This window comes from Uloborus diversus, chromosome 1 (genome assembly GCF_026930045.1).
Source record: "Uloborus diversus isolate 005 chromosome 1, Udiv.v.3.1, whole genome shotgun sequence".
Taxonomy (NCBI): Eukaryota; Metazoa; Arthropoda; class Arachnida; order Araneae; family Uloboridae; genus Uloborus; species Uloborus diversus.
The window spans coordinates 184,756,536-184,782,734 of record NC_072731.1 but is presented as its reverse complement, the minus strand read 5'-3'; the positions used below and the strand labels follow the sequence as shown (position 1 = coordinate 184,782,734).

Here is a 26,199-nt window from a genome sequence, read left to right as displayed (position 1 = left end):
TCTTCTGAACCAATGTGATTTTAATAAGCGGCGGGCACTGTATTACTAAAAAATGAAAATACAGTAGACCCTCGTTTTACGTGGGGGTTACGTTCCACGGAAATGCCGCGTAAATCGAAACCGCGTAAATTGAGACCTAATAGTAGTGTTAAAATAGGGGTTACGTTCCGTAGATAAAAAAAATACTTCATTCTTGTGCTGACTAATTGTATAATAAGTTTAATGAGTAATTATATCGATTTTTTATGCACAACATGCATAAAGAAAACATAAACTAATTTCGTGTTCTGTATATAAAGAGTTGGCTATTATAGTCTTTTGGCAGTCATTAAGAATTTTTCTCTGTAATTCTTTGCAGAGCATTAACGCATCCATGATCACTTGCGTCATTTCCATCATCGAATCTTCCTTCACTAACAAATCAGAAAGATCATTTCTATTGTCTAGGAATGACTCAAAATTTTCAATGTGAACGTTTTTGGTTGTGTGTCACCAAAGTTGGTATCCTCGTTGGTTTTGGCCTCCTTTATCACTCCTAAAAGTTCTTCTTCCAGTGAGTTCTGAACTGTGTGAATTTAATAACTTTACTTCTGGAAAGAGCTCTGGAACCAATCGCATAAAATGTCTCCAGGGGCCCCAAGTTCGGTTATTAGCACGCAAAAATTCAGTATATTACGTGTAATCTGCAATCTCTAGGAATTTGGATTTTGAATGACAGGAAAATGTTATCTGTTTGCATTGCCGCATCCGCGTAAAACCGAAACTCATCCGCATAAAATAAACCCACGTAAAACGAGGGTCTACTGTATTACAAATATGCAGTTTTGACAGCACCTTCTTTTAACTTCCGTCAAAAAAGTGCTAGCGGTATTGGTACGTGCTACGTGAAGGCTTGTTATTGGCATATATATTTTCACCTTTACTACTATAGGGTTATTTGCTTAGCTACAGTCGTAGGTACTGTGACAACCTACACACACACACACACACACACACACACACACACACACACACACACACACACACACCACATATATATATATATATATATATATATATATATATATATAGTATATATATATATATATATATATATATATATATATATATATATATATATATATATATATATATATATATATATGTCACAACCTGCTCCAGTCTTCCCTACACAAGTGCTAGTTCAGACGCAAGTCGGATGGCTGTTGTTCAAATTACATTATTTTCAACAATCTTTTTTTTGTAAATAATGAAAAAAATGAGCGTATGTGACAAAAAAAAATCGACATTCATTTTTGGGGGACATCATAATATACAAAAGTCTCTCTCTTTCTTTAGCTTATGCTATAAATTATATCTATTCTTTTAACGCACTATGTCAAAACAAAAACAGAAATTCATACCTTCTCTTTGTTACCAGAAAAATGTTCTTCATTTTAAGTAGAATATTGTTGGAGAAAGCTGAAGGCGTTTTATTCCATTAAAAATATTTTTCGTTGTTAACATGCATATATTTTTTGGAACATTAAAGTTAAGAATAAAAATAGGACTATATTTCACCTCTTACAAAAACATTTGTAGGGTGGATTGGTAAGATTTGGGTATAAAAAATGTCCTGCTTTGATCCTTAAAAAAACCTGCAATAAATTCAATTTAAAGAAAATTTATCTTGTTTTTTTTTATTGCAGTTTTTAATAAATCATCCTGATCTTCAAGGCAAAGCGAAAGAGTACGATGTGTTGAAAAGCGTGTTTGGAGGAAATTTATTCACATTGTAAGGATTGCTTCTTTGATAATATTTTGTTTCTTACATTGAAACGTTTAGTTAAATAAAACACTACTAAATTATTTAGCATGAGAACAGTAAGAGTTTTTAAAAATACAGTAGACTCTAAAAATCCGGTCCAATAGGGTGGATGGCCAAATCATAAGCGACGTCAATTTTGTTGAAACATGGTTTCCGAATATGCAATGTGAAATAGTCGCTTGAGTTTTACCGATTTTTTTTTACTTCAGAAAAAAATCCATGTTATTTTATCAACATTATTGGCAGTCACTTGTTACTCGTTGAAGAAATTCTACTACGTCATGCGACAAAGGGAGTTCAAAAACTTGAGCTTTTACGTACAAAACAAAAAAGTACACAATGTTAGAAAGTGCTGTCAATGACGGGGACAGTACCAAGTTGAGTGGTGAGTTTTAGAAACTGGACTATTTCATTGATGTATGTCGTCTGACCATTGATTTACACACACAACATTTGTAAGTTTGCTATACAGAGCTACAGAGCTTCGAAACACCATATGGAATTAAGAATAACCCAGTACAATGCAGTTGATGAGAGATGTAGGTTCTATATAAAGTAAGCAAGTGCCGTTGTTTAATTATTTAAAGTAACCACCAAAAATTTAGTTTATCGTAACCATAATTAAGTAACATAAATTTAAAAAAAAAATTAATTTGAATTTTGACATCTTGAATTCAAATTATGTTTTTCGCAATCACGAGTGTGTGTATGTAGGCGTGTGTGTTTGTGTATACGGGTTATGTGTATGTGTGTGTATGAATGTGTGGGGGGGGTATGTGTATGTGTGTGTAGGCATATGTGTTTGTGTCTGTGTGCATGCATGAATGTGTGGGTAGTTGTGTATGTGTGTGTGTGTGTGTGGGTGTCTGTATGTATGCATGTGTGTAAGTGTTTGTATGTGTGTATGTGTGTGTGTGTGTGTGGGTGTCTGTATGTATGCGTGTGTGTAAGTGTTTGTATGTGTGTATGTGTGTATGTGTTTGTGTGTGTATGTGTGTATGTGTTTGTGTGTGTGTGTGTATGTGTTTGTGTGTGTATGTGTTTGTGTGTATGTGCGCGTGTGTGTGTAGTTGTGTATGTATGCGCGTGTGTGTAGGACTTGGATGCAACCTGGAGACGGCTTTCGCTATAGGAGCAGCATCGTGAGGAGCCAGCCGGTCCACGGTGATGGTGCGGAGGGTGGCGGTGGGAAAAATCAGCGTAACGCCAAAAACAGTCAAATGAGAACAATAAGCAATCGTGATTGCTCAATAATAATAAATAAGCAAATAAATTAAATTTTTGAAGGAAAGTATATCATACATGTTATAATTAGGTGTTCATGGACTGGATAACACTGCATAATTTCTGCAATACACTTAATACAATAAACAATGTTTTAAAGATACTGTTATTAAACTATAACTAAGGTGCAATGTATTGTACGTTTTTGCACATTACGTTTGCTCCGCCAGTGAAATAGTGCGCAGCATAAAACGTTGCAAGATATGTTTTTTGTGACTTTGGTTCTTTTTCCTCTTTCATTTAGAAAGGGGGATCATTGGCAAAAGGAGCGGAAATTACTAACCCCTTCTTTTCACATGGGTATATTAAAAGACTTCGTTCCCATTTTTGATGAACAGTCATCACTCATCATCGATAAAGTGAAGTCAAAGCTCCACGAGCCGTGGATCAACATAGACACCTACGTGAGAGAGTGTCTTTTGCTTATAATATGCCGTGAGTTTGATTTTCCTTTCTTTTTTCATATATTTGCAATCAAAATGCTTATAAATTTGAAAATATATATGTATACATAATTTTATTTTCCAATTTTTTAAGATACATTATTCTTAAACCAGGGGCGTACCTCTGGGGCGTAACATAGGCGACACCAGGGGCAAGTATTTGGGATAAAAGAAAGGAAATATATGTTTAAGGAGCTCTTAAATCCAATTGGGTATTACCCCCAGAAGAGTGTCACCCTGCGCCAAAACCCCCCTAATCATTCTTAGTGATGCTACTGTCGTTAATAGATTGCACATAATTTACAATATTGGGGGAAAACTCGGAAAAAAATTATTTATATATTTTTTAAAAACTCGTAAATTCGTTTGGATGTTGTACCCTGGAAGGGTGTAAACCTTAGAGCAGAAATTAAAATGGTGGGAGCAAGTCCAATCACTGACTTAGCAAAAGCTGACTCAAAGACCTTAGGTCACATGACTCAGCCACGAGGAATACTTGGGACGTTTTGCGTGAAACAAGTAAAAAAAACTAATTCCTTCTAATGCTTTGCTTTAAAATCTATCACGTGACTTGGGGTCTTGGTTTCATGAGTGAAAGTCTCCACTCCCTCCATTTTATCTCTTCTCAATGGGTGTAACCCTTGGGCATTGGGGGGGGGGGAATTACCCCCCCCCCCTGCATTTTTATAAGTGTATATATGTATTATAAGTAAATATATATAAAAAAAGTTGTACTTATCCAATTTCAAGTCAGCACATTTGTTTATAAATCATAAAAAAATACCGATTAAAGTAATAGACAAATTAATTGCCATCCTAAAAATAACTTTTTAAAGTTATACTTATCCTATTAAATAGAAAAGCTAAGTCAGCACACGAGTCAAGAAATTATAAATAAATATATGATTAAACCCTATACCCGCTTTGCCCGAAGGCACATTTCTTTATTTCAATAATTATAACTTTAAATTTAAAAAGAAACAAGCGAAATGACTATCGTAGTTTGGAGGTGGATGGTGTCAGAATAACGTAATATTATTGACAATTAAAAAAATAAGCTGGTCTTCGACTAATCACAAGTTACAAAAGTTTCAGAGGTTTTTTTTTAGAAATGTGTCTTTTTTTTTAATTTTAAGCCTGGTTGCGCCATGTCGCTTCACTGCTGCTTCGTTCGGGGGGACTGATTAAAACTCGGGGGTGTTCGTGTAAACACGACATACTCATGCATCGCCGCTTACACACCATGGGGGGGGGGGGGGCATACGAAGGCCTACCCGCTTTGGGCCACCCTCCCCTAATCCTGAGTGCAAAAAAGTAGAAAGGAGGGAGAAAACGTTTTTAACGCCCACTGAAGTCTTAGTGAAGTTGCATTGTTTTTGAAATCGTGTTAGTAAGTGGTTTTAATAGTGTTTTGGTAATGTATTTAATGTTCTAATGAGGAAAAGAAAATCTAAATAGATAGTAATAAAAAAAATGTGAAACATATTTTTCGAAGCGTAAAGTAATTTTCATTGTCTTCCCGTAATCGAAATATAAGGTCTTAAAGAGTACCTAAATGTTAAGAAAATTCTCTTAGTTTAACGACTTTCGATGAGAAATGGAAGAAATCTTTTATATGCTTCGCATGATAGATGTCCTGCCTCAGGCAGACGGTGAAGTCACGCTTTACCTCTGATTACTCGCCAAATGTTTAAATTTGGCAATTTTTCATATATAGATAGATAGAAGCAGATGGAAATGCCTTATCATTATTGGTGACACCATGGTGTGAAAGGAAACAAAACTTGCAAAAATTGAACAATTGGTAAATTTTTCAGCAAGAGCCATTTTTTACAATCAGTTATATGTTAAATTACACTTTTTCAACGGTTTAATAAGTTTTCAGTTGCATATTAAAAGAAATGCGCCGAGTCTGTTAAAGTTTCACAAGTGATTTTGCCTGGTAAATTAGTAGCTTGGCAACTTATCGGTCCTAATTATTGATTTTTATTTTTGTCTGAAAATTATTTTCAAAAAAATTTCTCTTCAGCTAATTTTTTTTTCCATATGTAATTCATCAAATTGTCAGAGTTGCTGCAGGATCTTATTGATTTTGTTGTTATTTCCGAAACTAACAAAATGTTATATTTATTTCAGGCACGGCGATGGGAGTCAATTTTGAGGAAAAGGAAGCCATCGAAAAGCACGCTGAAGCAGTTGACGAGTAATGTTTCAATTAAATAATTTCTACCACACATTGATAAAAAAAAAAACTACCAGTTTATTTTTCTTTTCAGGTTTTATGTACCACAGCATAATTTTACAAACATTTCAGCAAATCAATCTGACCAAAATTTTACATACGTGAGTGCAACATTGATAAGAAAAAGTGATTACAATTTGAAAGCAAAACGATTATTTATTACTAGAAAAAACTCAAATGAATGGTAGTTTTCAGATCCCTGATGAGACAAATCTAGCGGAAACACTAGGGTGGTCACAAGGTACATGGGAAAACTCCTTTTTCAACTAACCTTCTGCGGCACCTCCTCTCCCCTAAAATGCGCCAATAGACTGAAAAATGTGATTTGCAAAATTTTTATTTTTATTTTTAAAAAGTCATTTCGATGATATTAACAAATGCCGCGAAGAGGCTAAAGTTGCGAAAAATAGCGATTTTTAGAATAAAATTGTAGATTTTAAGCTGTAAAACAAAAACTTTTCACTCCAAAAATTTCGTTTTGGTCTCATTTTATAGGGAATTTCATTCTCTTTAAGTTTAATTTCATCTAAATTCTTAATAAAAATTATTGAACATTATTCAGAATTTTTCAAGTCTGGTCGTAGCTTACATCCTCATAATCGCGTAAAAATAAGGAATCATTATCATATAAATTATATTAGTTCTTTTAGTTAATGGTTGTAACCCCCTTGTAATGTTAAGTTAACAGAGCAAAAACAGCAATATTATCAAAAATATATACAGTGAAGGCCTGTTACAACGAATACGATACAACGATATATCCGTTTCAACGAAGGAAATTTTTAGCCTCGATTTGATTTCCCTTACTTTGCTTGAATTCCATTATTACAAAAATTTCGTTACAACGAACAAAATTTTAGTTAATTTGAAATTCGCTGTAACAGGATTTCACTGTTCTATAGTCATGTCTCTTAAACTCGAAGCTAAAACAAGCAACTGCGTGTAAATCTATCGACATCAGCTGTTGAGGAGATAAATGCGGAACGTTGCTTTCCTCCTCGGTGGTCAGCGCTAAATGGCTTAAAATTTCCGGTGTTGTAAGGGCTTTCGAGCCCCTAGAGAAAAGAAAAACTAGGATTCTAAGGAAAGTAGTCTATGTTCTTAGATGGGGACTTGTTACGGCTTTCGTTAAAATGACAGTCCTTTTATGGCTCCTTTCTGCAGTGCAAACCTGCGTTTAGTGAGAACAGTTGTTACAGAAAAATCTTTTTTATTTAGCATTTTGCTACCACATCTTAAAAATTGGTTTAAAAAGTGTTTTGATTTGCAAAATAGGTACGTCCACTAGTCCTCAACCAGATATTTTTCATGAATTGCAGGATGAATGGTATAGATAAGAAGCAATTCAAAGCAAGTATAGAAGATTAAAAACAAAATAAGCAATCCTGGTGCAATTTCAAGCTTTCTTTTTGAGAACTTAAAACAGTAGCTTTGGTTAACTTATTGAGGGAGTATTTCTCCAAACAACGTTACTTTTCGAGTACCTGCCGCTATTCGTCACAATAGATGGATGACAAAGGCCATATGAGGCAGTGAGAAGCAAAGAGATGTAAGTGGACTTCTTAAAGTTTCTTATAAAACGCATTTAAAGTTGAGATCCTAGGAAGGCTTTCATTGAACTTTTTTCTAAATCATGTTATATAACAGCCCCTAATAGAGCTACTAGTTCCATCTCTTGCCCTTAAGCAGAGGAGAAGTTCTCCTATTATTTGTACTGGTTATCAACAAAATTTTAGTTTCGTGAATTGCATCCATTTGTTTCTCACTGCCTCATATACTCTTTAAAAATAAAGTTTTTCATGGATTAACTTTCCTTAATCGGTTTAGAGGTAAAAAGTAATGAAGATATTTGGTTGTTTATCATCAATATTTACGGGAAAGTATGGTTTATTGTCCGTGGTCCAGCTTTGGTCCCCAACCAAGATCTGCAATAAGTAAAATCTTTGGTTCAATGCAAGAGCATTTATGAAAATGATGTAGGCACAAAATCACCTAAAATAATTTACCATCTATGGTCTCTGAACTCAGAGAAGGTTACATTTCCCTTCTTTTAAGATACTTTACCAAAAAACAAAGATCAAACAAAAAAGGATGCAAAATTAAAATCTGAAGTAGAAGATAATGAAGGTAATTCTGATGACAGGGATACAAAAGCACAGCTCAATCTGAAAGAAGCTTAGTTTATTGGACAAAGAAGTAGATTTTCTCAATTTTCCTCAAACTTTTTAAGAAACTCAACTTTTTAAAGAGATTCGAAATGGATGCAAAGTTTTTAAATACTGACCTTGATGAACAGTGTGAAAACCAATATTATATTACAGAGGTAAAAAGGTAGTCAACAGTTAAAGGGTTGTCAATGGCGTAGAAAAAAGAGGTGTAAAACTAATTTCTATTAGCGACAGTTTATGTCTTCATGCAGACACATTCTTTCACATTCCTCAAAATTTACCATATCGAAGCCATTCTCATTTTAACTTGTCAATGAAAAGTAATAACCTATTAAAAATGATTTAACAGAATGAGTGCATTAGATTTTTTTTTTTTTTTTTTTTTTTTGTTATTTTAACTCTTTGCTTACTTTTCTGAACTGCTTAGTTCCTTTATTTTATATCAGCAATTTGTTGCATTCAATTTTCAAAATACTTCCAACTGAAACCTTTTTAATATAAATTAAAATAAACAAAAAGCAAATAAATGTAGTTAAATATTGTATTGCTTTTAGGTCTTTGCATGAAAATTCCGTATTGATGATGTCTTCCATGACCTGACCTGAAAAATGGAAAGGGCCATTCTTTAAATTTTTGTTTAAAAAATAGATAAGATATTTCATTACGAGAAAATAAAATTTTCTATGAAATGAGATCAGAACAAAGTTCTTAGGATGAAAAGTTTTGGGTTTAAAAAGGAAAAACTACGATTTTTTGCTAAACATCGCTGTTTTTCGTAACTTTATGTTAATATTATCGGATTGAGCTGAAGCTTTGGAAATCATGTTTTCTAGTCCATTGGCACATTTTAGGAGAGTGCCGCGGAAGAAATTCAAAAATCGATTTTTTGTGACCACCCTAGGCAATATAATCGAGCATTGAGGCATAGCATCTCGTACCACAGTTATTGTAGTCTCCCCACTAATACGATCAAACCCGTCGGATATGAAGTTTATCGTCTCGTGATCTCAGATGGGCTTAATTTGTGACAGATCAGGTCATCCCGTATTATCATTATCCAAGTAAAAAACGACTCTTTGGAGCCCCGCCATGAGTTCCAACAAATGTATAACTGAATCGTTTATTTCAGAAACCCGTCAACTGACATTTTCTTCAAAAATGACATTATTATAGATTATGAATGGCTAACTTTAAGCACACCGCCTGATGCAAAAACATGTCAAATATTAAGCCTTTTAGGGGGCTTTAATAGGTTTTATTTTGTAGTGAAATCTCTGGTTTTTTTTTTTTTTTTTTTTTTTTCAGAATCCCGTCAAGTGAAATCAGCAAGCGGCTTTCCGCAGCAAATTTTGTGTTCTCCTTTTGTTTCGTTTTTATAATGATAAAACTTCTGGGAGGGACATTTGGAAGGAAAATAGGATTCCTTTAAAAAGTATCTACTTGCAAAGAGTTTTATTACAACTGCTGACCAAGGAAAAGTGGTTACTAAGCAATTTATTGAGGGTTCAACCTCCTCAATATTCGCGCAAAGAATATTATGCAATTCCGAATTTTTTTGATGAAATCCTCCAGTGGCCTACGTCCCAAGCCGGCTGCAACATCGACGAAGTGTATGAAGATGAGTAGAATAAAAACTCAAACATTAGGCTTGGCCTATATGCATAGACGATATGTTTTTTTTTTTTTTTTTGTCTTCGTTTATTTCTTGTTTTTTTTTTCCCCCGATTATTTCTTTAATTGATTTAACTGATATTTCAACTTTTTCTTTTATGTTTAATAAATTTAAACATAAATATAATATGCTTTTTTATTTACAACCTACAACAGCTTTTCAAAATCGGTATTATAGTCAAAAACTATTTTTTCAAGTAACAAGTTTTATTTTGTTGCAAAAACCCGTCAAGTACAAAAATTTTAAAAAATTTTGCAAAAAAATTAAACTTATTAGAAGTAACCCCAATCATTATTTGCTTTTGCAATACAAAAAGAACACCTTAAAATTTTTTCCACGTCAAACCATTATTTATTTTAAAATTAGGAAGTTCTTTTTAGTTTTTTCTCAAAATTTAAAAAAGTGCTCTTGACGCTTTTCTGAAACAAATGATTCAACTGAAGCGTGACACTAAAGTACCGTTATGTTGTCATGGTGCTGTGGATCAATATTAAGGATGACAGTTTTTTCGTATACGGTAGCACCCCATAACGTCACTCCAGCTGTGAATGCAGTGTGTCTCTTGAAAAGCAAAGGCTTTATTTGGCCATTCACATTGTTGCCTCCATTTAGAGTAGTGTCGAGTTTGATGGGATATAACTGCAACTGAATAGATCCAGATCATCTTTAGCGATGAATCATACCGAATTTGGGCAATGATGACATTTTTGTACTCTTATGGAGAGCTCGTTCTGAACTTCCAAATAGAGCGTTTGCTTCTCAGAGATATACTGCACGCGCAGCTAGAGTGATGTTATGGAATGATATCATACGAAACATATTAACCCCTAATATAGATCCGCAGCACCATGGCAGCAAAATGGTACGTTAGTGTCATGCTTTAGTTGTCAACAAAACTGAAAAAAAGACCTAAAAAATATAATAATATTTTTTACCTGGAAGTATTTGTACAGTAATATATAATATTTTATTTCTGACATCTAAAAGTTGAACATCATTGACTATCAATTTAGTACTGCATTAATTTAGATAATTTGATTAAAGCTTCATTGCAATGAGCGGGAAAAATGAGCCGGTCAAAAATAACAACAATATAAGACTAATGTTGCATTCGCTCAGGATGCTACAGCAAGAGAAATTCTGTTGTTCAAGTTTCGTCTTTTTGCGCTCTGTAAGCAAAAATTTTATTTAACAACAGCCCCTCAGTTTTGGAGCTTTACTGACTTAATTTTAGGTACTCTTTATTCTGGTTTAAAGCCAGCTAAAAAGCTTTGACGGCATTTATACTTTGAGATATCATACTTCATACACTTGATATTTATTTTCGAAATATAGTTATCTTTAAAGAATTTTGTTGCAATTTTTGCAACATCTCATGATCCACTCATCATCTGAACAGCATTCAAGGGTTATTATGCAAGTCAAATTTTGCTCCTTCTCTTAATAGTTACCACAATACTCAGGTCGTATTCAAGTGTTGACCAGAAATGATTTGTTCCTCTTAATAATAATAATAATAACCATACCATTTTTTTAATCCGTGGTTGAATTTTAAAAAAATCAAATGATACATTAGTAATTTAAAGTATTCGGAAAAACATTTTTAAGCTTAGATCAAACCAAAGTTTTATAAACATTATTACATATTTGAAACGTCACAAAAGTAATAATGTTTTAAAAGTCAGAGTAGCAATGATACTTGATTAGCAATGATAGTTGTAAAAACTGAACACTGGATTTTCTCTATTTAATTAACATAAAATTCATTTTGCAGGATGCTTAAAATTTCTGTTCATAGACTCTTCAGACCTTGGACCCACTATGACTTCATTTACCAATTTTTTCCAATGGGAAGAAAACAAAAGCAATATACTGATATTGCTGTCGGTATTACTGATAAGGTAATCAAACATGCTAGTATTATTTTTATTATTTCCCTCATTTTTTTTTCTATCTAAAAAAAGTAACTGTCCTATAACTAGAAATGTTAGAAAATGATCATGTTAAAACATATTCCTATAGAAATAAAAATTGTATACCAAGATGTTAATATATCCTTTTGGGATATTTTCTCCTTGCTCTTATCCCTTAATGTAATTTTAAAGATGCAAATCTAAGCCCGTATTCACCAGACGTTTCGACCTGCAGCTAGACTTTCAGATCGCCGAAAGCCTTCTGTTACCAATAATAAGATTTCAATGGGCGGTTCAGGTGTCTGACCTAAAGCCTTGAATTGTAGAATAAAGTAGCGAAACGTCCGCCATCTTGGTGCTTAAAGATGCTTTCTTCCTATGTCTGCTATGGTGAAGTAGCGTGTTTTGTTTCTTTATTGTGATTGCTTATTAACTCTATGTTAATTCACACTCAAGAAGCAAAACACGCTACAGTCGACTCCCGCTACAACGCGATTCGACTTACGCGAAATGGCTATAACGCGAATTTTTCACGAGTAACGAATTTTAGGGCTAACGCGAATTCCTCGTCCGCAATACGAATTTTTTTGGAAGGAAGTATCGGTTTCGTTATTGGGTTCTAAATATTGATTTCGTGAATATATTTTACCTGTACAGTCTCTCTGATAGCGGAACTTCCCTTCACCATATGCTAGTCCACGCATCGCTTTGTTCATCAAGTAACCACTCGGCGTTTTTCTTTCTTTTTTATTTCTAAATATTAAAGTTGATGAAATGAAATGGCACCTTAGTACAATGTTTCATCTAAAATTTGTTAAGGTGGGAAGAAAAAGAAAGTTTCTTGCAAAAAAAAAAAAAAAACGTACGTCGACGGTAGCATAGTGATGTACGTACCACGTAGTTACATTTTATGTCTTTCCCTGTTATTGATCACTTATTTGAAGGAAGCAGCTTTTTTTATTTATTAAGTACAGTAAAAATACAGTTCTTAATTGTAAGAATCTTTAATGTACAGTAGAGGAATGCTTTAAAGCAGTTTGAGGGGTGTTTATAAGTGTCTAAAAGAATTTGGTATGCTTTAAAAAAATTTGTATACATACCTTTTTCTACAACGCGAAATTTCGACTTACGCGAGGAGTCTTGGAACGCATCCCTCGCGTAAATCGGGACTCGACTGTACTTTATTATAGCAGACCAAGAAAGAATGCGACATAGCCCCCAAGATGGCGGACGGAACGCTACTTTAACTACGATCTAGGACTTTAGTCTGACCGAAAGTCGAAGGGTGTGGTGAATACAGGCGTACATTTAAAAAGTAAAGCCTGAAAGAACCACGAAAAAAAAAAAAAAGAAGTAAAATTTGAATGGACGGGAACCAAAATTTATCGCAGGTAATCTCTTTTCACCAGCATTATAACTTCACTCAATTTTCGGGGAAAAAAAGATAAACAAAAGCAATTAAGGTTTCTCTATATGGGACATTGATGCCCGCTTTCTTACTAACGAATCTTCGCAATTTGGCATTAACCTTTTTTTCAGTCGTTTCGCCAATTCGTAAATAACTTTTTTACACATTTGTTCAGTTATAGTTATATTTCCATTGTAAGTCGAAAAGATACATTAATTTGAGCTTAAACAATTTAACTCAAGAGTATAAGACAGTTAAAGTAAGTGGACTTTACGTTTTAAAGAAAAAAAAACGTGTGCAATGTCTAAACCGTTGGTAGACTTCAATTGAAAAGTTCTTCTAAAGCATGCTGCTGAGTAGCACCTTTTAAGGCTACTATAGCCATCTCCTGCTTCAAAGCAGATACAAGAGTCTCCCAGCTCTTGTATTAGTTACGTTAAAGTTTTTAATTTTGTTACTTACAACCCTCTTTGCATTTAGTTGCTTTGTATCAGCAATCTGAGCAAATACTGTTTTTTCTTCAAAATAACTGATTGGACAAGTTTTGTTAAATATTCGATGTATTTTCAATAACTCAAAAGAATAGATACGTTTACTCAAGTATGCGCATACAAATATACGCACCTCCTAATTAATATTTTCGGCATATTTCAATATGTTAAATAACAGTTCAATACTTTCAAATTCAAAGAATTTGGATGTTTTTGTTAGTGACATGTATTCAAAATCAAAAAAAAAACGCTGTATTGTTTTGTAAGAAATGATGTTTGCAAAAACTACAATAAAAAAAAAATACAGCATATAAAGTAGTGAGATGAACATGTCTTCCGTTTCAATAATTTCGTTTTTCAAATGAAATTGAGAAAAAATAATATTTTTAAAAAATAGCAATAATAAATTTTTCAGCAAAAAAAGTATAATGAAAAGCTTTTTTTGGAATGGTATTGAAAAATTTAGGAGGGGGTTTGAACCCTACGAACCCACCCCTTAAATACGACCCTGCAATTATCAAAAATGTATGAAATCTCTTATTCTGATTTTTATCCTACGAGTATAATCAGAGCCTTTTTATCTTTCTGTGAGAGCTTTTTTGCTCAGGTGAAATTTCTGAAGTTTTTATATTTGCTGAAACGGATATTTAACTCATAATATCTTTTATATAGGTCATTAAAAAAAGCAAAGATGCTCTGGTCACTCAAATGAGGAATAAAACAAATTTCAAAGAATCAGAATATGAGGAATTAAATGTTCGAGAAAGGAAAAGTTTCATGGGACTTCTTTTAGATCACCACATGTTGGATCCGTCTTTCACTTTAGAAGATTTACGATCTGAAGTACTAACTTTTATAGCTGCAGTAAGTAAAGTTGAATTTCTTTTTTTTTTCATTTTATGTTGGCTACCTTCTATTTTACCTCATAAAGTATAGTTACGTTTAGTAATGAGACTCATTGAGAATTTACATGAAATTAAAAACCTGTTCGAAATGTTTCTTATAGTTTTTTGAATGACATATCATGAAGGCATTTAATTAGGGTAATGAAATACATTATATTGTTTAACAAAGATACTAATTAATGAATTGTCATTTTCTTGACAGCCAAGTTACAGCTTCAATATTGCACAAAACAGTTATAATTATTGACACATCTTTTGAGGTTTTATCAAATACTTTTTATCTATAAGCTCACTTCATAATTGAAAAAATGGCTCCTGATAACTCCGAAACACGTGTTTGCAGTTCCGATTTTTATTTGTGCATCTGCAACGATGCTATTAAATGCAATATCCCGACAGCCCGAGAATGCCTGAACTAAACCAATAACTAAATGAGAAGAGATAATAAATTTCAATACATTTCTGCTTTTCTAATAGTAAGAATGGTTAATCGGAGGAATTGATAAACAATCATTCTCTTAGTATCTGCTGGTGTTTTCTAATTATGTGGATGGGGGGGGGGCCTTTTTTGTTTTAGGGGCACGAAACTGGAACTGCAACTGTGGCAGTCACTTTAATGATGTTGGGGTTGTATCAAGACGTGCAAGAGACTGCCATACAAGAAATAGACTCCATTTTTCATAATGACAAGACAAGACCAGTTGCACTTGAAGACATTGCGAACATGAAATATTTGGAATGTGTAATTAAGGTAAGTAATCATTTTTTTTTTAATTATCTCACTCTCATAACAAATTTTTTTCACTGTTTACGTCAAGAGCTCTCAGATGCCCCAATTATTTAAGACGGGGGGGGGGAGGTAGGTGCAATTTCAATATTCTAAACAAAGCGATCAGATTCACATGACAAGCGAATGATCAGATTTTCCTCGTAAGGTATAATGATAAATCTTTTTGAATCTTCTTGATTATTTTTCTTTCATTCTGCCATTTTTGTGGAGGTATCTTATTTTTTGGGGGGGGGAGGGGGGAACAATAAATTTTTTTAAACGGCATTGATTTTTTTTCTTTTTTGAAAACGTTATTTTCGCGTGTTCTGTTGAAATTTACAGACGATCGTAAAAAACGCATTATTTTTTACATTGCTAACCATTACGATATGCATCATAGTGCGTGGGAGCCTAAGTCTTGTAGCATTGCGGGAAAAAGTCACTTAATAAAGCTAAAAAACGAAATCTTTTGATAGCTTGTGATTAAAACATCGGTTGCTTATTTCATAACGAAATACATAATAAATAAGTTTACGATGTCATTTATAGTGATAATATCGAGGACACTTTTGGTGCAATTGCTCATCAAACCATGACAGAGATAAAATACAAATGGAGACGATATCATTTTTTTTTTTTTTTTCGTCCTTCCTGATTCTTGGCAGTAACAGGAGAACCAATTTGGTTCATAAATATCGTCCAGTCAATGAAGACATTGTAGCGTGCGTGGAATATGCGATAATTTTTGACTTCAGAATATTGTTTGGGGCTCCACCGATGGCTATTTTTGGCCGATGGGCCGATGCCGATGGTTCGAAGACGGCCGATGGCCGATTTATTTTTCGTTTCAAATGGTCGATGGCCGATGGAAACACCTAACTAAGGAACGGCCGAATTGCAGGTTTCTAAACCGATGGTAAGTCGTGTTTAAAAAAATGAATGGATACATAAGTATGATATCTAGATCAAGGCTTGTGATGTATTTATATTTGTTTTCTTTTTTATGAAAATATTATGTCAAAAATCACAGCAAAGTAGAAAAAGAATTCATAGGTCACAGAAATAAAAAGAAGGGAAACAAGCGCCAAAATATAAAAATTTGAATTTTAGCGGCAAAAAATTGTTTGAAGGGTAACGAGGGGGGTTGTAACTGTTTGAAGCTTCAAACAATTTTTTCCGCAAAAATTCAAATTTTCACAATTTGGTGCATGTTTCTATCTTCAAACTACCGATTCAATTCCACCTGGAAAAAAATGTTTTACTTTTTTAAAAAAATGAAAACCGTAATCCTTGATTTTAGACATTTTAATTTGTCAAAAATATTTTTTCCATAGTGAAACGCATTCTTTAATGGAATGTTCTAGGCATTAATATGACTTTTTTCACACAGCTTTGGTTTGCAGATCCGTCAGTATGAATTCACACCAAATGCGACTTCTACGAAAAGTTTGTAGCAGATTTGTCTCATAGTTCATTGTTTCTGAATGATTTTATTATCACTTCCTCGTGGTATCAATCATTTTAATTCCAATTATCAAAAGGCATTTTTGCTTAGAATGTTGTGATTTTTGATTGCGCAATGACATCATTTAAAACACAATTAATCCTCGATGATAGGTTGTTACGTTCTTTTACGACATAGCTATTATATTTCAATAGGTGTAAACCGACAAGTAGACAGTAAACCACTAGCAATTTCAAGAGACTAGTGCATGGAGGATTATGTTAAAGAGCCAAACATAAAGACGGGAAGATTACGAAGCCATCGATACCTGGTTCGATGGTCAGTTCATTTGGCGTTCGGGAGAAGTAACTTGGACATACATATATACGTACATACATACAAACATACATAGTTACATAGCTACATACGCTCCGTTTTTAATTATATAAGATTATTTTAAAGTTCAGTACTTAATACTTTACTAGCTGCGTCGCCGGGCTTTACACGGTGTACCTCGAAAATAATAGTTATGTCTAGTAACGAGTGTTCAACAATCAGGCTTGGAAAAAAAAAATCAGTAAAATTTTGCGGCAGATTGCGGAAAAATAACCAAAACGTAAAGATTTTAAATCCCCCGATTATAGGAAAAGCCTTTAAAACAAAAGCATGAAGTTTATTTGTTCATATTTGAGAAACAAAAGTGGCAACGGATCTTTGTGCTCAATGATTTTCTTCACGCTACAAAGCTTAATAAAAGCATTGTTACGGAAAGTTGAGATGAAGCATTGAATAATAATTTGTGTGAATGGAGGAAAGCCTTAGAAAAATAGGAATTTTGTGTAGAAATATAAGTGTCATAATTAATAGTTTTTAATTGATATCTCCGCTAATTATCATCGGAGGATTATGTTAAATAGCCAAACATAAAGACGGGAAAATTAGGAATCTATCGATACTTGGCTTGATGGTCAGTTTATTGGCGTTCGGGAGAAGGAACTTGGACATACATGCATAGTTGCATACATAGTTACATACATAAGTACATACGCTCATTTTTTAATTATATAAGATTTTATACAACTGGTAAATTTAAATTATGCTTATGATTCATACTTACCTACTCAAATTAAATGAATTATAAATGTAACATAATTCGAAATATAGTTCATTGAAAGATGTCGTTCATGGTAAAAAAGTCTTCTAAAGTATGAAGTAAAACAAAACTGTGTACGACGGATGTACGAGTTACGTATTTTCGGCCCAATTGCTTTGATTGTGTAACTCACTTAAGTCTCAATCTTCTTTCTACTACTATTATTCCATTCACAGGAAACTCTGCGACTGTATCCAATGGCACCAATAGTAGCTAGAGAAGTCAAAGAAAATATCGACTTAGGTAAGTTACAATCATAACCGCAATGAACAGAATCATTCACGCTGCAAGTCCTTTGCTATTAACCACTTATTTATTTATTTTTTTTTATTTACTTTTTTTTAGTTAAAAATGTTTATTGTTACTTCAAGATGGCTGCAGGAAGCTTGATTTCAGCCTGGAAAAAAACTGAACAGTTTTATGCAAAAGGGGCCTTACTAGGCACAAAAATGATGCTTTTAGAGGCGCTCATATTGGGGGAAAGGAGGCTCGAGCCCCCCCCCCCCCCTAGAAATTAGAACTTCCTTTGCTTTTAGTACTTTTTTCTTTGCAAAAATGTAAAAACATGTCTTCTCCAGCCATTAATGAATAAGTTACTAAGAATATCAAATTTTAATGACTCTAATTTGTCTGAAATCGGTTTTCATGAGGAAAATATCCTGCTGAGCTATGGTTAAAATATCTGAACCCCCCCCCCCTTATAATTTTGCATATGGGCGCCCATGGATGCTTTTATTCTGTAAACCAGTCATTCAGCCAAAGAACAAAAAAAAAACTTTTATCTGAAATAATTCCGTCGTTATGTAACAACTTACCCGAACCAAAAGCAAAAATAAATAATTTCGTAATTAATATAAGTTTCTCTGTGACGGCAAATATTTAGGATTTTTAAAATTGGATTACTTTTTTTTTCTCAGGAACGTGTCAACGAATTTCTATTTGACACATTTTAATAGTTTAAGGATGAGGTTTTTGAAGTGGTGGCACGACGAGAAAGAAAATGAAACGAAGCGTAAAACATGAAACGAAACCTATGCGCCCGTTTAAAAGACAAAGGCTGCGGAGCCGGAGTCGGCCTGATTTTGGGGTAAAGGAGTCGGAAGGGTGAAGGAGCCGACTCCGCTGCCTTGTAAAAGACACCTTGGACCGATTGCGTGTTCCGTTCTTTTTGCTTCCTTTTACAAAAAAGGAAGTATTGTATTTACGAAAAAAATTTCACTCAAAAATCGGCCTTAATTTCCATTTTGCTCACCCACGAATGAATGTTGAGTTTTTTTTTCGACCCGACCACCCGTGCATATATACCTAAGAACGTATAGACGCCCGAAATATGAATTTTGACGATTCCCGGGAGTTGATTTCAACGAGTTTTCTCGTGACGTCTGTGTGTACGTTTTATGTGTGTACATACATATGTATGTATGTGCGTATGTATGTATGTGCGTATGTGTGTATGTGCGTATGTATGTCGCATAACTCAAGACCGGTATGTCCTAGAAAGTTGCAATTTGGTACGTAGACTCCTAGTAGGGTCTAGTTGTGCACCTCCCCTTTTGGTTGCATTCGGGTGTTTCTAAAGGGGTCTTTTGCATCTTTCTGGGGGAAATCATTGTTAATTTCAATGTAAACTCAAATGGTGTTATAATTTGGCGGACACTTGGTGATATATCGCCAGTTTTTTGGTCGCCAAGTTTTGTCACCAACTTGGCGATTTTGTATGTGTACGTATGTATGTATGTACGTATGTGTGTATGTGCGTATGTATGTCGCATAACTCAAGAACGGTATGTCCTAGAACGTTGCAATTTGGTACGTAGACTCCTAGTGGGGTCTAGTTGTGCACCTCCTCTTTTGGTTGCATTCAGGTGTTTCTAAAGGGGTCTTTTGCATCTTTCTGGGGGAAATCATTGTTAATTTCAATGTAAACTCAAATGGTGTTATAATTTGGCAGACACTTGGTAATATATCGCCAGTCTTTTGGTCGCCAAGTTTTGTCGCCAACTTGGCGATTTTTTATTTTTTTTTTTTAAATCTGGTTTTAGTTTGGTCACCATTGGTGATATTTAGAGCTCGTTTGGAGTTAACTACCGAATCAACATTAAAAGTGCTTTACCTATAATGGAAACAGAAATAGATATTAATATTGTGACATAATATATTTGAGTAGGTTAATATACAAGGCATAAAACCAGGGCTGAGTCGGAAGGAAAATAAACTCCGACTCCGGGGTTTCGAACTCCGTCCACTCCGACTCCGGATGAGAAGGGAGGAAAACCTCACAGAGATTGAAATATTAATTTGTTTCTTATGAAATTTAAGCGCTGTATTTTTTTTGTAAAATTAAGAAGCATACAACGTTTGAATTTGAAAATCAAATTGTTCCAATAATTACGATTTTAAAATTGAAATCACATAATCATCCTATTGTTAAAAAAATTGAAAAGGTTTAATGCTCCCCATTAATGTTTAACGAATAGATGTTGATCAAATCGTGTGATTTTCAAAAATAAGTCAAAAAACCTTTCTAGAGCGAGCTGTTTGGAATAGTTTTTCATTACTTTTTTTTTTCCTAAACATAAAACGTTTTCCAACTAAAAAAGTACTAACACTTAAAATTTTTATTTTTAGTGCTTCCCTCCCCCCCCCCCACACACAAAAAAATAGACGAAGAAGAATAATTAAAAATAAAGGGATAAGTTTTTTATTTCAAGAAACAGAAAATAGATATTAATGAGAATTGTGACGTAATATATTTGAGTAGGTTAATACTTACAAAGGCATAAAACTGGTTGATTGATTCAACACATTTAAAGTGCGTCACTTTTCTCAGAAAAGAATCTGCTGTGGAAGATCATATTTTTGATGTTTTGATTATTAGAAAAACTTTCATTTTCATTCTAAGTTCTGTCATTCTTTTTTTTTTTCCTTGCCAGCTATTAAAAAGTAAATTTATTTCTCTAAGAAATAAAATTTGTAATTTTAATTCCATTTTTCTAAAAATGGATACTGTTTGCCGGTTAGTTTCAGACAAATTTCTTGTTCATCTGTATATATATAAAATTGCTTGCCCTGACTGACAATCAACGCACAGCCAAAACTACTGAGGCTAGAAAACTGAAATTTGTAGCATAGGTTTATTTTATAACGTAAGCGTGTGCTAAGAGAGGATTTTTGGAAGTTTCAATTTTAAGGGGATGAAACGGGATGGGGAACGTTGCGCACTAAAGTGCGAAATTCTCAAGAACGGGCTTGAGTTCAGGGTCGAACCAGGTTTTAAAAAATTCGAAATTTTAGGAGGATCACGAATATTTCAGCCTTATATACATTAAACGCTAATTATTGGATATATTAATTAAAAACTTAACTATACGTCCACTGGAACATACATCTATGCCAAGAAATGCACCGATTTTTTCGGCTTTTGCACCGTTAGAAAGCCCCCCCTCCCCCATTTCAAAAATATCGGCAAGAACTAAAGCCGCAGGCATCGAAAATTGACAACAAAAAAAGTTAAAAGCGTTCGAAATAAAAATTAATTTATTTTAAAAAGAAATTTCTTCCTCCATTTTTTGCACGAGATTAATTTTAGCTTGCGAAGAAAAGCTGAACAAAATCATTTGTTGCCATTTCTTTGCTTGAGTATCTAGAAGTAAAATTTCCAGCAATCGGTTTTTAACGCATTGAGGCTTTGTCTGTTGCAGGGCATTTAAAATATATATCCCTTTTGATTATGTTTTCAAAAGTCAATGTTTTCATGTATGATTTTAATGGATGTGTAGTTTTCAAAAAAATCTGACTCTTACTTGTTTTGTTAACGTTATTTTTAAGGGTTAATGATATGTTTGTTTTAACGGTGATATTGAAGAATATTTCTCTTATTTGAAAGGGTGTTTTTTATGCTATTAGACCCATTCCAATGCATATTTTCAAAACTATTCCAGACAAGGATTTTAAGGGCGGTCGATGCTCTTTGAAAACTGTTACCTTTATTATATCGGAGAAGCGATTTTTTTTCCGTTATAGGTACGTTACGGCACATTATTAATCTTGGTGATTGTTTTTGTTTAACTTATTGTTAGCATGATTGATTCAAACCTACGTGGAAACTACTTATTTAGAAAAACCATGCATTATTGTGTCACTGTACTTCTTTTTTTTTTTTTTTTGAACAAGAAACAAGACTTGAAACAAGACTAATAAGTAATTTTCCAAATAATTAAACCAAACCATTTAAAGTAAAAAAGTCCACCAAATGAAAAACCTAATTAAAGTAATTCACCAAACAGACATTAAATGATTCCTTAACGTGTAAAATTATTTGCAAAATGAATATATCGAGTCATAAATTAATGCGAACGTTCCATTAATTCCATCGCAATTTGCTTGATTTTCTTTTCCTCTTTGTGACAACGTAACTGAATAAGATAAGAACGATTAATAGTGCCCGCAAAAGAAAATGCAAAAATGAAGGAGATTATTACGACATCTCTTGTTCATTTAATTCAGTGTTTCCCGATTAAAAATATTGCTTTTCGTAAATTATTTTTTAATGTTTGTTTATTTCTTTATTCACTTCCAGGTGACTATAAGTTACGACGAGGGACAGGTGTGATAATAAATTTTTACAGTCTTCACAGAGATCCGGAATTTTTTCCAGAGCCAGAAAAATTTAAACCCGAGAGATTTTACTTAGAAAATAACGAGACGCGGCACCCGTACGCGTACATACCCTTCTCTGCCGGCAATCGAAATTGCATTGGTAAGTCCCCCCTTTGTTTTTCTTCAGGTTATTGTCTTCCGTTTGGGAAAGACACACCATCTAAATACTAAGAAGCTTACCTTCTGGCTAAATGGACTACAGGAGAACCTCATATATCCGGACAAATAGGGGATCCAGGTCTTCCAAACTAATGACAAAAACTAAAATTAAAAATTTTAAAAAACCCCGACTGGGTCGGAAATCTAGACACTAGAGGGAAAATTGAAGATCCTTTTATAAAAGCCTTATACTGTTAAAATCAATTACAAGTATTTTATTTGTAAACAAATTCGCAACTCTAGAGCTCGAATATGCTACCTTGCGGTGATTAACAATACTAAAGAAAAAGGTAAAATATTCCATTACACGTGTTTTCTTTGGGGTAAATTACAGGCTTCAGACAATTAGTGGTGTAATGTAATTTCAGAAGAATAGAAAAGAAAGCTTCCCACAAACACGATGAAAAATTACTGTCATTCACTAAGCGTCAAAGCAAGTTACAAGTTACGGCGTGCGTTTGTTTTATCTTTTTCATCCCCATTAGATAGTGGCTGCAGTGCCCCCTATTGTTTATTGTAGTTGTGAATAGAAACTGGGAACAGATAAAAATTTTAAATTATTGCTTTTAATTTCCTTGTTGGCCAACAACATAGAGTAAAGAAATATACAAAGAAAGTCCCCGTCTATGGTAAAAAGGAGATGAAATTGAAGCCTGAATTATGGGATACAGCGGTGCAATGATGAGAGGGTTTATGATAACATGATCGCTTCACGAGAATAGTTTTTACCAATCTCGCAAAGGGACCGTATAAAGTAGCTGGCGGATTGGTTTGCATTTTATTTCATGTTTTAATGCAATTTCGAAAACGTGCTTCATAAACTTGCAACGATATCTAAGATTAAATTAACAACCAATTTAGATTCAGTAAGTGTTTTGAATCAAGATGTATCTCAAGAAGCTAAGGATCTTGGGATACAGCGGTGCAACTTCTGGCTTCAATTTCTTAGTATAGCGGGGCCTCTCTATGTCATTTCTTTACTCTATGGCTAACAATGAATTCAGTTACTAACACAGGGTAAAAAAATACATAGAGAGGCCCTGCTAATACTAAGAAATTGAAGCCGGAAGTTGCACCGCTGTATTCCAAGATCCTTAGCTTCTTGCTAAATATATTGAGATACATTTTTGATTCAAAACATTCCATTACTGATTCTCAATTGGTTGTTAATTTAACCATAGATATTGTTGCATGTTTGTGAGGCACGTTTTCGAAATTGCTTTACAACATGAATTAAAATGTAAACCAATCGGCCAGCTACTTTATTTGGTTGTTATCATAACCCCACTCATAATTGCACCGCTGTATCCCATAATTCCGGCTTCAATTTCATCTCCTTTTTACCATAGACGGGGCCTTTCTTTGTATATTTCTTTACTCTATAGTTACTAATCGCTGAAAAAAGGCTTAGCCGTATTTAAAATCTGCTATAAAAAGCGTTATAATTCGTATCCTATGTAATATGGAAGTTCCAAACACATTCTATTAGACGCGGGAAAAAATATTCTATATTTTGGTAAAATTTTTAAACATATTTTCACTGAAAAAATCACGAAAAATCTTTTAAAGGTTTTAAATGAAAATCTTCGTTAATTAGGATCATCCGAAGACGCAACCTAGCTAAGAACACTCTCGATTAACTCTTCTTTCAAACAAAAAAAAAGTTTCTCAAATTCGGCCCATCCGTTTAGGTGCTAGAGTGCCACAGACAGATACGCACACAGACACATCAAACTTATAACCCCCTTCCTTTGTGTGTCGGGGGTTAAAAATACAGATTAAACACAATAACCTATAACATGAGCCAATGTAAGTAAACAAACTACAGTACGCAATAAAAATTGTATTTCTTATTCAAGAGAATAAAATATAAAGCTAAATAGGGAATTTAGTATATTATGTGTACCTAGTTTGTACCAGGATTACAAAAAATATAAAGCTAAATAGGGAATTAAGTATATTATGCGTACCTAGTTTGTACCAGGATTACAAAAATATATTATTGCGCTGATTCGCTTTTTGTTCATACAGTATGCAGGGGAATGTGAAGCAAAGTGAAATATTTAAGATGACTGAGCTTTTTCAAAATTAATTGGAAATTTGTTTTGAAAATTATAGAACATAAAGAAATAACTTTTATTTTAAATAAAACTAGCATTGAAATGGTATTTTTTATTTTTGGCCGTAAATTTGCGCCTCAAAAAAAGTGATTTTTTTTCATGGGGCAAAGTAAAAAAAAAAGATATATTTGTCTATTAAAATATTTTTATTCGATTAAAAAAATAAATTTTTGATCAAATGAATCAGTAAATAAAAGACTGAATACATAAATGAAAAGATACTAAAGCAAGAAACGAAAAATTAAATTGATTAAATTAATGTATGAAGAAAAATAAATGAGTGAGTAAAAGAGTAAATTAATACAAAAATACGTGAATGAACAAATAAATAAATGAGTGAGTAAAAGAGCGAATTAATACAAAAATAAATGAATGAACAAATAAATAATTGAATTACTAAATGAAGGCATGTAAATGAATGAATTAATAAATGAATACGTAGGTGATTTAGTAAACAATTGAACATGTAGGCAAAATGAACTATTTCACTTTGTTCCATCCACTTTAACCCGTATGTACTTGACTAATTGTACAAAATATTCAAAATATTATTGAAAAGAGCTTTATCATTTTACAAGAAAAATAATTTTTGACTTGACGACAAAGTATTACAATATGAGTATCAGTTTTTGAAAATGGCCTGCATTATTTTAGGCTTTAATCTTCAACGGCATTTTTGCCTAGCTGGAATAGAATAAATGTTCTACTGCATTGTTAAAATATTACCAGGTAGGTGGCGCTAAAAACAGGGTAAATATTTCACCATTTCACTTTGTCCTACACCTAAATGGCTGTCCGGATTAAGTGAAGTCCGGTTTCGTGGGGTTCAGATTAATGAAAGTTTAGTGTAGTTTGAAATAACAAAAAGTCCCGTAAAAACACGCATTTTCAGTAAATGTGTAAAGATCATTAAATCTGATTATACATATCTTATAGATATCTTACTCATGTTACATATATTCTTCTCAACTCTTTTCATACAACTAGTTTTTTTTTTTTTTCCAGCTCAAAGATATATCATGACAGTAATGAAAGTGTTTGTGTGTTATTTTCTGCGTCATTTCCGAATCAAGGCTCTCGATCACAGAGATTTGCTCAACTTCACCTGGGAAATCACCATGAGGAACACGAGTCCCATACGTCTGCAGCTGTCTCCAAGATGATCACAGTCTTCTTATTATCAAACAAATAAAATACTCCTTTTCAAAATTGCATAATATGAATAGCAGAAACGGAGAAAAATAAACGTGTATTTGCAGTTTTTTTTTTTTTTTTTTTTTTTTTTGTAGAAGCTATTACATTTTTTTCTTTCTCCGAAGGTGAGGTGTCAAAACAGGCTGGACTTAACTGACGTTTTTATTCCTAAACCAGGGAACCACTTGAATATTGTAACAATGAAAAAAAGTTGTAACCGGTAACAAAAGAGTATATTGAGATACATTTTTGACGCAAAACCCTCGTCCGCCCAATATCGAGATATAACGTATTAAAGTCTGCAGAAATTGTAAGAAAAGTGCCATATTTAAACGACTTGGCGAAAAAATTGATCACGCTATCTGAAC

At 33.4% G+C, this 26,199-nt stretch overlaps 1 protein-coding gene across 1 annotated transcript in view; it reads left to right on the top strand.

Annotated features, from left to right (window-relative positions):
* LOC129234037 (cytochrome P450 4c3-like) overlaps positions 1 to 25,878 on the top strand; it is a 31,907-nt gene extending 6,029 nt beyond the window's left edge. Inside the window, exons 3-11 of the mRNA XM_054867944.1 lie at positions 1,689 to 1,774; positions 3,336 to 3,526; positions 5,671 to 5,737; positions 11,391 to 11,517; positions 14,101 to 14,292; positions 14,911 to 15,084; positions 17,876 to 17,942; positions 22,279 to 22,458; positions 25,643 to 25,878. Coding sequence (XP_054723919.1) covers positions 1,689 to 1,774; positions 3,336 to 3,526; positions 5,671 to 5,737; positions 11,391 to 11,517; positions 14,101 to 14,292; positions 14,911 to 15,084; positions 17,876 to 17,942; positions 22,279 to 22,458; positions 25,643 to 25,800 — 1,242 coding nt within the window. The 3' untranslated portion in view covers positions 25,801 to 25,878. The remainder of the gene's footprint in view (positions 1 to 1,688; positions 1,775 to 3,335; positions 3,527 to 5,670; positions 5,738 to 11,390; positions 11,518 to 14,100; positions 14,293 to 14,910; positions 15,085 to 17,875; positions 17,943 to 22,278; positions 22,459 to 25,642) is intronic.
* Positions 25,879 to 26,199: the final 321 nt, after the last annotated feature.